The following is a 13196-nucleotide window of genomic DNA, read 5'->3' on the forward strand; positions in this document are numbered from 1 at the left end:
AAAAACTCTTGCAAACAAATTAACATAATTAAAACACGTTTTTGTATCGCCTTTATAGAATTTTTTCTTTCGTTGTTGCATCTTTTGTTAAGTGTAAATTAAAAAAATTTGTAAATCTGTCAACTTTTCATGTGATTTTAAATTTATTTCATCCACTTTTAACTATTTGGTGATTTTACACCTACATGTTGAATACATATCGATACATCTGAAAGAAAGAAAGTTCAACCCACCCTTTTTAAGGAATAAATACATGTTATTTATATCAAAGGAACAGGACTAAGAGCAACTCCAACCTCGTACCCAAAACGGGGATTTTTTTCACCCCAAAAATGGAAAAATTTCACTCCAACCCTCCCCCATTTTTGTTCCTAAAATGGGTAGTGAATAGTGTCTCCCCAAATTTGGGGACACACTATTCATCTTCCCATTTACTATTTTTTATTAAAATATTATTATTTTTATTATTTAATTTTTTAATTTATCTTCTTATATATACTTAATTATGTTTATATAATATATTTACCTAATTAATTTTTCATCTTAACTTTGACGTATAATTTTGAAAAATCAATTATCGTGCATCTGTTTTTTTATGTAAAATTGGTAGTTAATTTTATTATGAGTTATAATTGTATGAAAAACATATAACCATCACAAAATATGAAAGGTGCAAATATAAAATATTTGGTGTTGCTAAAATTGAAATACATTAAAATTAAAAATACATTATAATGACTACATGTATTATACTGCACAACATGATAATCGAGAATGAGTGTGATCTTAATGCACCAATTCAAGATGATTTGGAAGGTCCACCTCCAACAGTATAAATGGCAGTAGATGAAAATCAACAATTTCAAGAATTTTTAGCTCGACATAGAAGAATTAAGGACAAAGATGCTCATTTTGCATTTCGTAATGCATTAATAGATCATTTATGGGAGAATACTAGAGGTTGAAGTTGAATATTTATGTAGTATTTCGAATGAATTTTATCGTTATGTAATATGTATTTAATTAATCTTGTATTGCAATGATTTCACTTTTATTTGAATTATTAGTTAATCTATAATAATTGCTTACAAAATATATTATTTAAAATTTTATGGAATTGTTTTAATGGAAATTACAAATTAATGAAAACAAAAGATGGAATTTGTTTAATGAAAGTTTAAAAAAAAATTGAAATGAAAGATAATAATATAATATAGAAGAGAGAGAGAAAATATACAAAAGAATATTCTCTTTAGGGGGGGGGGGGGGGGGGGGTTTGAAGATTATAAACCTTATGTTATGACCAAGGCAGTAGTCTGGTAGTTACCATATGGTGGATGGTTCAAGTGTAACACAGATGGTGCTTCTAGAGGCAATCCGGGATCTAGTTCCTATGGCTTTTGTGTGCGTGATTATAAAGGAGATTTGGTATATGCTGAAGCTAAAGAAATTGATAACACAACCAATATTGTGGCTGAAGCTAAAGCAATTGGTAAAGGATTAGCTCATTGTGTAGAGCAACAACTTCACCCTCTCATCATTGAGACTGACTCTTTAGTTATGAAAAGGATCATTGATGGGGAGTGGGATCCACCCTGGTGTATTGGGACAGAAGTAAAGAAGATAAAGGGATTGAAGGATCAATACAATGTGATCTTTCAACATGTACTAAGAGAAGGAAATACGGTAGCAGATTATTTAGCTAACCTGGCTTTTTCTGTTGCAGGTACAATATCATTTCACTCAACATCTGATTTACCAAGTGCAGGAAGGAGCTTAATTAATCTTGACAAAGCTCAAATGCCTAATCTTAGGATTAGAGTAACAAAAAGAAAGGCTCCAGATTAACGATCATAACATTATTTCACATTGCTTCAGTTGGACTGATGGTTGTGTGTGCTGGAAGATCACTCCAGTTTTACATTGCTTCAGCTGGAGTGATGGCTCTGTGTGTTGGAATTGGTAAGGCAAGCAGGCATTACAGAACAGATACTACAACAAAATAGTAGCAGAAGCAAAAGCAAGCAAAAAGAAAGATTACTAATTGACTGCCATAGCACTTGATGCAATGCCTGGACATGCTGCTTCTTGTAAACTTCTGAGTGTTGGTAAATACCTCCCAGTGGTATTAGCATGTAATCATGCTCAGCCTGGGGGTGCTTTAACGGCATACAGAATTGACAAGACAAGCAGTGAATGCTGAAACTTCAAAGTTGGATCAACAGACAAAATCCCTCAGTGCAGAACAATATAACATCATTGGTGGAATATCGTGAATGCAACAGTATAATGCTGAGCTAAGCAACAACAGTGGAATACTAACTCTATTTCTTCTTATGCATTTATGGGCATTGCTATTACTAGCAGGTACATCACAGGCACAATATTGCAATGAAGTCAATGCAAGATGCTCCCAAACTGTAAAAGATTATTCCTAAAAGGGAAGCTACATAGTGAAGAGTACATCTTCTTTCTTAACGGCTGGTCTTGATTGTGATTGCATCTGCTTGTTTTTCTGTATACTTACGGGGCATTCTCCAGTGGTATTAGCATGCTATCATGCTCATTCTGGTGGTGTTCTTAAGGTATATGGAGATCAAGCTTCAAGGTCTAGCTTTTGGTCATTATATCATATTCTGGATGTGTGGGTACTTAAGCTAGAATGCAATGGTTATACATATGCTATGATATGCTACTGTTCATAGGTACATTGTAATGACATTAACCAGATTGGTGTGCTAGCATGCCCAACCTGGAGGTGTTGTTGCAGTGAATATTGGTTGTCGTCGATGCAGGAATGGTGCTTATGTACAGGTTCCAACAGCAATCTCTTGGCTCACCACTTCCAGAAGATAGGAGCAATCATCATGTGTGTTTCTGGGTCGAACTCAATGATATAGGGGAGAGGCAGATCAATTTGCAGGTTGGATGGCTATATTCAGATGCAGCTTAGCATGTGGATACACTCACCACCTTATGTTGGGATTTGGCTATTCTATCTACTGTAATAACTAGATTTTATATATTGTAGCTAGCTGTAACTTTGCTTATTTTTTATTTGCTTGTTGGACAAACTGTAAACGTTTGTTTCCTGCTTTTGGATTATTATATAAATATATTTTAACCAAAAAAAAAATGTCACCAAAATGGGGAAATCCCCATTTTGGGGACCAAAATGGGGGTAAAGGTTGGAGATGCCCTAATGGTAAATGAGATTGTGCTGAGGAATCCAAGACGAAATACAGTGTTACCGACACGCATTAAAAGATTTCCTTATAGGTTAAGAATGCAACCTGTATTTCCAACTTTTGCTGTGAAGGTTATACTCAAGAATCAATACAGTATTGGAGCTCCCTCCCTCCTAGTCAGACAAAGATTAAAGCAACAATTTCTGACAAATACGATAATAGATGATCAAAGCTATAGCTAGCAAGTAGGAACCAACCTTTATCCTTTCTATCAGTTTTAGCAATTAATTTGGCTCGAAGAAAACCAAACGCAGGTTAAGAAAAAAGATATACTTCCCTCTTTTTTGCGAGGAATGTATAATATGAAACGACATATATAAATTAAGAAATCAACCTTGTGCAATTTCCAAACTGTGAAGTTCCTTAGCTACAAGTTGTTTCAGCAAAATAAGTAAAATTCCTTAAAACAGCTAAAGTTGCAGCATAAATTTATGTTATAAGAAATGTCATCAGAGTATCAAAATGCATCTCGTTTAAAGTTGCTGTAGGACACTAACCAAACAAGATATCTCCAGGTAAGATTTGCCATATCACTTGCTTTCAGCATCATATAGATCTGTACTGAAATGTCTATTAAGGAAAATAAACAATAGCCCCAGAGCAAAGAAAACAGATACAGTTGATAAATGGTACCTTTTCAAAAAAAAAAAACAGAAAGATAGATGACAAATGTTAGATGTATCAGAGAAGTATATGCATCATACTTCATCCAGAAATGAAAAGAGAAAGAACTGAGAACTTGATACTATCACAGCGTTGTCTAATTACAGACCCTCTAACACAAAGACACACACATACATGCACACACAAGATGCAGTTCCAATACACAAGAATCTCATGACAATCCCCATAGATGAGATAAGCGCAATACTCAAGACTTAACATTTTCAATGCATCTACTTAATGTTTGACTACTTAAGGTAGATGTATAGAAAATGCTAGACATTTCTTATTCACACTGGTACCTTTCTGGTAGGGTCATACAAATTCATAACGTTTCATGTCACGTATAGGTTGCACAACAGTTATTAGGTTGAATTCTTCGCATAATCTATTAATTTTCTTTCAATTTATTTGAAGCCACCTTGAATTTCACTTAACCCAAGAATAACCATTTGATTATTGTTGCTGCAGTCAGGACGCTACAAACATGATAATCAAATAAAAGTTTTACTTTATCGAAAGTGTGCATTCTAAGCACACAAAATATAGCTCTCCATTTTCTCGTTATCTAAGGTAAGAGTGACAAAGTAACACCTCATAAAAACTGAGTTATTGTAGCACACTTACGCATAAAGCTCAATATGTGGGCAAAATTAATTCTCTTGAACCTTGGCGAAACAAAAATCCCCAGACTAGCTTTGTTCTCTAAGCAGCAATAACTTGCATGTTGGCATGCAAAAGTACAGCGGCTACATATAGTAAACCGCACCGAGTCTAACAGGTAATGTGCTAGGAGCTCCTGGTGCTCACTTTCTAAGGTTTAAAAGTTGTCCTGAACAAGAGTACCTTTAACCACAAGCATTCTAGAAAAAGACTTGAGAAAGCAATGAGAGATGGTTGACTATCAGAGCACTATTCTTCATACTACAAATAAGAACTTCTTTCGTCACATAGAACTATCTGAACTCCGTATTTGCATTTGACTAGATTTTGCATGATCTAGAAATTTGTATATGATATGAAAAGGGAGAACTTAAAACAGGAATTATAGGATTTGAATGGCCAAAGGTCTAATATAGGAAGATAACATACCAAGATCTCTAAGGTAGCTATCAACAAAAGCAAAGACCAAAGGATTGAAATGAAGTGGTTTTAGTATGTGCCACAAATGTTATCTATGTGAATCAAAGTCTCCCAGACACCTATTCGTGCACTGTAGATATTCATGGGAGGTATGGACCATGTTCCTAAATGTAGCTGGGGTCAGGTGGGTGGCTCCGGCTTCTATAGAAGACATAGTGAAGAGTTGGTGTAACGGATTGGGAAGAAGCTCAAATACATCTGGAACGCAGCATCACTATGTATTTTCGGTCAGTTTAGAAAGAAAGAAACAATAGATGCCCTGAGAACACATACACATCCTTAGCATGTCTGAAATTTCAAGTCTTATCGATACAATTTAAAAGATGCTTATGATGTAAATACTTTTATAGACTTCTTAAACTCCCTGCAGAATTGAGGGTAGAGTCCTTTTTGTTCTTTACCTTCCTATCAAAAATATAATAAAAGAGAGCAGCCCGATGCACGAAGCATCCACGTCCACGCAGAGTCCGGGAAAGGGCCCCACACCATGGGATTGTAATTTCAGCAACCTTACCTGTTGCAAGCATCAATGGCTGATTCCACGGCTCGACCCTGTAACTTACAGGTCACATGGAGACGATTTTGCCGTTGCTCCAAAGCAGTGTTATCAAAGGCAAAAAACGCAAAAAAGCTCTAAGAACTGTTGAGGCTTTAAGTGCAAAACGCAAATAAAGCGTGGGCTTTAAAGAAGAAAGGCGCAAATAGAAAAAAAACTACAAATATATATGTGTAGTCCAAGACTAATATCTATAAGCAAAAATATGGACAAAGAAATTGAAGAAAATTTACAATAAAGTAAAATATCAATTGTTTAGTGTCGATTCTTCGGGATAATGCTCATTGGCAAGGAAAAGTAGCCTTAGTGCCTTGATGACAGTACTGAAGTGCGCGCTAAGCGAGGCAAATCGCTCAACATGTTTTGAGCCTCGCTTTAGGGCTTAAGGGCGCCTTTGATAACACTGCCCTTCATCAAAAAAATAAAAATAGTAAAGAAAAAACCAGCAAGGACTAAAGTTCTACTTCCTCTAATATAACTTTGTTATGCTAAAAAACGTAATTATGGGGACATCATTTATCCTCATTTATCATACACTTTTTACGCCTCTCGGACTCGGACTAGAATAACTAGAGCCTTAAAATATGCAAATTAATAGCATTCTCAAATACATTCATTAAACTGATCATATCATGATTAATGACAAATTACATAGTAAGAAGCATGCATCCCTCCTCAATCACAAGGCTAAAGAGATTTAAATTCTATACTGTCAGCAATGCTGTTTCGACATAACCACTACCCAAAATTTAGATTATAAAAGATCCGACCTCCAAATCCGCAACCGTGTAAGACACCTGCACTTGAGTCAGAGCAACTTAGCATCTTAATCAAATTTATGGCTAACAGAGATGGATTGGTGTATCATAATAGATATTCTTTTCTACTGGATTGGTTTGGAGGCTTATTCTAAAGGAAAAGCCATGGTTGATCCTTGATTTAGTTGCGGGAAGAGGTAAGTGCCGTGGTTAACCTTGACTTGAGGGAATTAGAACTTGATTGGTCTATTTGCTACTTGATTTGTGTTCGGGGACGACGTATATGCAAGGTGACGAGTGTATATATGTAGTCATTGGTTAAGCATGCGGGGTTAGGATACTTCAGACGTATATGCAAGGTGACCGGTTTTCATGTTATACTTGTTTTCTCTGTTTTGTTGTTATTTCATTTATACCCGTACAGGTTTATAGTGAGTGCCTTGATATAGACTCGTCACTACTTCGTCGAGGTTAGACTCGGCACTTACGGAGTACATGGGGTCGGTTGTACTCATACTACACTTCTGCACTTCTTGTGTATATTCGGGTGTTGGTCTTAGCAGCAGTTAGTGGAGGCTCGCTCGGACTATCCTATCACGGAGACTAGAGATAGAGCTGCACGACGTTCGCAGACCCTGAAGTCCCCTTCTTATTTCTTGCACTGTTATTTCATTTAGGCAGTTGTATTTTTATTTCAGACCTTGGTTGTAGTATTTTGTATTAGTAGTTTGACTAGACGGCGTAATGGGATTTATCATATCTATTTTGAAGTTCTACAGTCTTTATTTCTTATTTAACTGTTTTTAAACACTGTTAAAATGAATAATGTGTAGCTAATGTTGGCTTGCCTAGCCAGTGAACGTTAGGCGCCATTATGGTCCCGCGGTTGGGATTTCGGGTCATGACTGGAAGATTCTAAATTTGGAAATAATTTAACTTAAACTTCCCATTTTATCCTTACTGACAAGCTTTTATAGCCACACAACTGTTATGACAATTTTAAGACTACAGTTTCAAAAGTTTTATAGCCACACAAATGTTATTGCATGTTTAAGACCACAAGTTTCAAAAGTCTACATCTTAAACTTCATGCCTAATCAAACTATGCCACAAATAATAGAAACGAAGGAGTATATGAGTTGTAAAAGATGGACTTAACCACTATCTATCAAAACAATCAAATGATTCTCAATACTGCATGAGTATAATGACTGTAGGGTCTTGAGGCAATACTGCATGAGCATAATTATGTAGATCTTGAGGCTACAATTGTAGATGTACTCACAACATTCTACAGTCAATACACATTACATTGGAAACGTTATGGACTTAAAAGCAGTGTTATCAAAGACGAAAAACGCAAAAAAACTCTAAGGTCTGTTGGGGCTTTAAGCGCAAAGCGAAATAAAACATGGGCTTTAATGAAGAAAGGCGCATATGGAGAAAAACTACAAATATGCATTGTATAATATAAGACTAATATCTATAAGCTTAAATACCAAATATATGGACAAAAAAAATTGAAAAAAATTTACGATTAAGAGAAATATCAATTGTTTAGTGTCTCCTTTTTAGGATTACGCTCATTGGCAAGGAAAAGTATGCCTTAGAGCCTTGATGACAACATTAAAGCGCCCACTAAGCGAGGCGGAGCGCTCAACATGTTTTGAACCTCGCTACAGGGCTTAAGCGCGCCTTTGATAACACTGCTTAAAAGAAAGAAAGAAAGAAAAGAGGCTGGCTAATTGGGACAAAGGGATAAAGGTATCTCTGGCATTTGGATGGTAACAAAAATTATTATATAATACCCTTAATTTTCGGAAAAGGCCTAAAAATGCCACTCAACTTTCAGAAATGGTCTATCCATGCCATCCGTTAAAAAATGCTATTTCCATGCCACTGCCATTACAGAAATGGCTCATCTATGCCATTATTAAACTAACGGCACAATTTTTTTTTAATTTTTTTAACACTAACATTTCCACGTGTAATGTCTTCATTGGTCCGAATTAACCCATGCCCCACTTAATTTTAACCTCGGTTAGGTCGATTAACCCAAACCCCACCCGGTTAAGTTTTTACCCAAATAATCAACTCAACCCAAAACCAAACCTAACCCTTCCAAATCCCCCCTTTCCGGTCATCTTCCCCAAATAAAAAATTGGCACTTCGTGTCTTGGCCCTTTCCGCCATTTTTCTCAAGGAAGCCGCTGCTTATGGTCTCTGCCTTGCTGAAATTGGTGAGATGATGAGCAGGGAATTCCGTAGTGGGGAGAAGGAACCAAGTGAGCTTGAAGTTGTTTGCTTGGAGGCAAGAAGGCTAATTGCTGATAGGGAGATTCTTTCTCCCAAGTCTGAAGTGGATGAGGAGTTTCAATTTGACATAGATTGCGAAGATGCTGGATATGATTATAGTCCCAAATTGATTTCTCAGGACTTCATGAACCGAAACCCATTTCATTTTTCAATTGGAGGAAATGGATGCTTCCCACTCTCTAAACTAGATAAAAGGATTTAATGGAGCTAGGGTTACAATTTCAGAAAGATAATGGAGAAATTGGATTTAATGGAGGTTTTTAGGGTTGCTGATTTAGGGAAGACGACTGGAGAGTGAAGGGGATTTGGTTTTGTTTTAACCGGGTTGGGTTTGGGTAGATGGACCTAACCAAGGTTAGACTTAAATGGGGCATGGGTTAATTCGGACCAATAATGACAGGTTACGTGGAAATTCAAGTCTTATAAATATTTTTTTTAAAAAAAATTCCAGCTGTTAGTCAAATAATGGCATAGATGGGCCATTTTTGTAACGGCAGTGGCATGGAAATAGCATTTTTTTAACGGATGGCATGGATAGACCATTTCTGAAAGTTGAGTGGCATTTTTAGGCCTTTTCCGCTTAATTTTTAAAGTTTATATGCACAATTTCAAGCTATTTTTCACATAAGGTGATATATTCCATATGAAATCCTAAAATAATGGAAAAACATATCCTCCTTGTACCTGTTCAATTTTATCAAACAAGCTGCAAAGGCTTTAAATGGTGGTTTATCACACAACATTTGTGATAAGGCTTCCAATTGATGGTCAAACCCAACCAAACATACCTATATCTACATCTAGTGGATTAACTCACCTATCAACAATTCTGCCAATTCTTTTTGATAACCCAGAAATTCTTGAGGGTCAGTAGCTCAAGGTTCGAAATAATAGGCCCATCCGTCTACCCTTCTCCACTTAAACATCATGCACAATTCTTCCAGCGTACTAACATGCTTTGAGAACAAAAGAATTTCCATAATCTGTAGAAATACAGAAGGAAGCACCAAGCAGGTTTTTCATTGTTATCAGACATTTTTCAATAACCTAACACCAACAACTCTTTAACTAAAAACTGAAATAGCAAATCAACTTTATGAAGAACAGAGTGATGCACACCTGCCACTGCTCTTACTCATTTATCCCCTTTCACCTCCTCTTATTGTAATAACAACTACCATATACAAATAGAGGTCCCTCCTCTCATCCCATCTTTTCCACAGTCAGCCTGTCCAATTATCCTCTTGCCAAAGCATATTATTAATGTCCTAACGGTTTTGCTACTAAATGAAATGCCATATAGATACCAATTTTAGTCTCAATAGGATCCATTTAAACCTACCAAAATCAAAGTGAAACCCAAACTGGACCTTACAAACCCATGGGCACTTTATCCAATTACAAGGTCTACAAACATTAAAGAACCTTTTATGCAAAATCCTAGCAAGTATTACTGAAGTTCTCACATAAAAACCACAATAACAACAACAAACCCAGTATGATCCCCACAGGTGGGGTCTGGGGAGGGTATTATGTACGCAGACCTTACCTCTACCTAATGCAGGTAGAGAGGCTGTTTCCAATAGACCCTCGGCTCAGGAAGGGTAAGGAGAAGAGGAGGAAAGCAAGGAAGGAAGAAAGAAGGAAGAGAAAAGAAAAAGAAAAAGGGAGAGATAAAGGATAAGTAGTACCAAATAATAACCGGGGAATATAATACCTGAGACGAACAAAACCACATAACGTAATAACTAAGAATATGAAGGGACATGCATGCAACTAAGACTATCGGTGAACAACTAAAAACTACCCACTAACCTTCTACCTTAATCCTCGACCTCCACACTCTCCTATCAAGGGTCATGTCCTTAGTGAGCTGGAGCAGCGGCATGTCCTGTCTAATCACCTCTCCCCAATACTTCTTAGGCCTACCTCGACCTCTTCTCAAACTCTCCATGGCCAACCTCTCACGCCTCCTGACATAAAAACCGCACTACAGGAGGAAATTCTATTGCAAACAAATGTATTTGCTTAAATTCCTAAAACATTTTCTTTATGAGAATTTAGGATTACAACATCAAGTACGATGTGAAAATGTCCTATGAGATAATATTTTTTTAAATCATTTTCTGGTGTTAGGTTAGGTTGGTGGCATATGACAATATGCATGCGCGGTATTTAGCTGCTGTTCTGTAATAGTTATGAATTGCCCACCAAACACCATAAAATGATTAATTAAATGAAAGAGAAACTCTATAATACCAAGTAGAACCTTTCTTCACATATCTATTTCAAGACATTTGTACGATTACTCTAATGTCTTTGAACTCATTCTATGCACTATAGACTTGTATTAAAACATAAGCATTCAGAAAATTTAGGGGGTGAAAAGAAAAGGCAATGTTAAAATGGAGGAACGAAAGGATACACTAAATAAGTGCCATGGGCAAATGCACCCGCCAAAACACCATAGAACAAACGATCCCTAAGAACTGGCTTGTGCCTCAGAGCTATCCTAACTGAAAAACCCAAAAACATCAATGCAGTGAGCTATGAATGATAAGAAAGCAGATCCATCTGAAAAGAATACCAAATAAGCAAGAATTGGATAGATCAAAAACTAACTCAGGGGAAGGACAGGTGCATAAACAAGTGGAACCAAATACTCAAACGCGGGTCCTTTTCTCCTCCTTATAACTTGCCTTCAACAAAGCAAAAACACAAATTCAGAAACGCTCTATTTCTCCAATAGCATTTTATACGATTTACAGCGAGCAGTTAAAGTAACTTACGGCTCAGCAGAATCAGACGGCGAAGCCATGGAGGGCAGAAATTTTGAGAGATACAAAATTCCAAGCAGCGAACGCAATTGCCAATTTGAGAGGAAGGGACAAATAAGGCGGCCACCAGACCAGCCCACAGTTTCCTTACCAGTAAATTATACAAAGAACCCATTGTATTTTTCACCACTTTTTTCCTAAATCATTATTTGGTCATAAAACTTCCAATTTTCACTTTGCTAATAAATTTAAAAAAATTTCAAAAATTTAAAAAACTTCAAAAATTAGTTTTTCAAAATTTAATCAACCACTCACAAAACTTCAAAAACAACCCAAAACTATATTCATATTGTGACACAACTCTAATTTTCAAATACCATTTTCACTTGAAAAAATTTCATTTTTTTTTAAAATTTTATAATTCTTATGTCCAAACGCCCATAAAATTGTACATATTTGTTTGTGGTTAAAAGGTGCACTTAATCTTACCCTTGCCGTACATAACTATTCCTCAACCCACATATTAATCACACTAATATAATATTTGGTACCAGATTGTAACACGTGTCACAATCTGGTGCATTCCATCTAAACCAGTTACTCTTTCTGACTTGTTTTACGAGTCTTACCTAAACGGTCTATGGTGATTATCATTACTGATAAAATAACTGTGTTTTTTCAATGCTAATCATTGTGTTGCTTTCATTTTGAATTCAATTATGGGAGAAGAAGAGATGGTGATATTGTTAGGGTTTTAAACTCGGAATTAGAATGGGAAGGAAGGATGATGGAGGTGGTCGTCCACATATATGATGTGACGAATAGTGGCTCCGATAAGACCAACAATACAATTGTTCAGATCAACACATTTTTCAAAGACGACATCGATCTTGGTGGCATCTTCCATAGCGTCGTCCACGTTCACTAATTTCACTTTTTGCCCAATTTGTTGTTAAGTTGTTGAATTGGATCTAGGGTTTAGTAATGGAAATTCTACATTTGGACTTTTATTATTTTTCCGTCTTGAGTTGCTGGATACTGAAATTTTGTGATTTTATTCTGTTGAATTATATTTTGATGCCTTGGAATATTTAATAGAAGGGGATCCTAGACGGTTCCAAACCTAGCCTTCCAATAAGAGAGCGAGACAAGTAAGCCTAAATCCATCCAATGAAGGAAGTGACGCCTGCTACGTTCAATATCCGAACAAGACCTTGACTTCTGGTTGGATGTGCTCATGGTATATTATCTTTTTTTTTGGTCAATTAACATTTCCCTAGATCAACAAAAAGAAAAGAGGCAAAAATAAGAGTAACCGGTCGGTTGATTTATTATTAAAATACAGAGTTTAGATGGAATGCACCAATTGTGACACGTGTTACAATTTGGTGCTAAATATCATATTAATGAGGTTAATATGTGGGTTGAGTAACTCTATTAAATACAAGGCATATGTGACCCAACTTATGCACGCCAAAGCCAGGGCTGAGTCCACCCTTTAACGACGGGCAAATATATACAATTTTGTATAGTTTACTAGCATATCTGGCCATTTTTCGTTTCCCTTTTTTCAGCTTATGGTTATGTGTGTATTTTTGTGGAAATCATAACAACATTGATAAAATTCATGGTTATGTGTATTATTTTCTTACTCCTCAATAAGTGACATTTTGCCCTTTTTATTTTTGTTTAAAATGAGTATTCATTTACATAATCAAGAAGGAATTAATTTTAT

General features: G+C 36.1%; 1 protein-coding gene across 1 annotated transcript; it reads right to left on the bottom strand.

Moving 5' to 3' along the window:
• Nucleotides 1–3503: 3503 nt before the first annotated feature.
• LOC109209008 lies at nucleotides 3504–11620 on the bottom strand. The gene is made up of 4 exons (XM_019372174.1): nucleotides 11474–11620; nucleotides 11307–11383; nucleotides 11110–11200; nucleotides 3504–3809 (listed from the first exon to the last, which is right to left on the bottom strand). Exons 1-4 carry the CDS (start codon nucleotides 11500–11502, stop codon nucleotides 3779–3781), a joined length of 228 nt encoding a protein of 75 aa, XP_019227719.1. The 5' UTR covers nucleotides 11503–11620; the 3' UTR covers nucleotides 3504–3778.
• Nucleotides 11621–13196: the final 1576 nt, after the last annotated feature.

This window comes from Nicotiana attenuata, unplaced genomic scaffold, assembly GCF_001879085.1.
Source record: "Nicotiana attenuata strain UT unplaced genomic scaffold, NIATTr2, whole genome shotgun sequence".
Lineage (NCBI taxonomy): Eukaryota > Viridiplantae > Streptophyta > Magnoliopsida > Solanales > Solanaceae > Nicotiana > Nicotiana attenuata.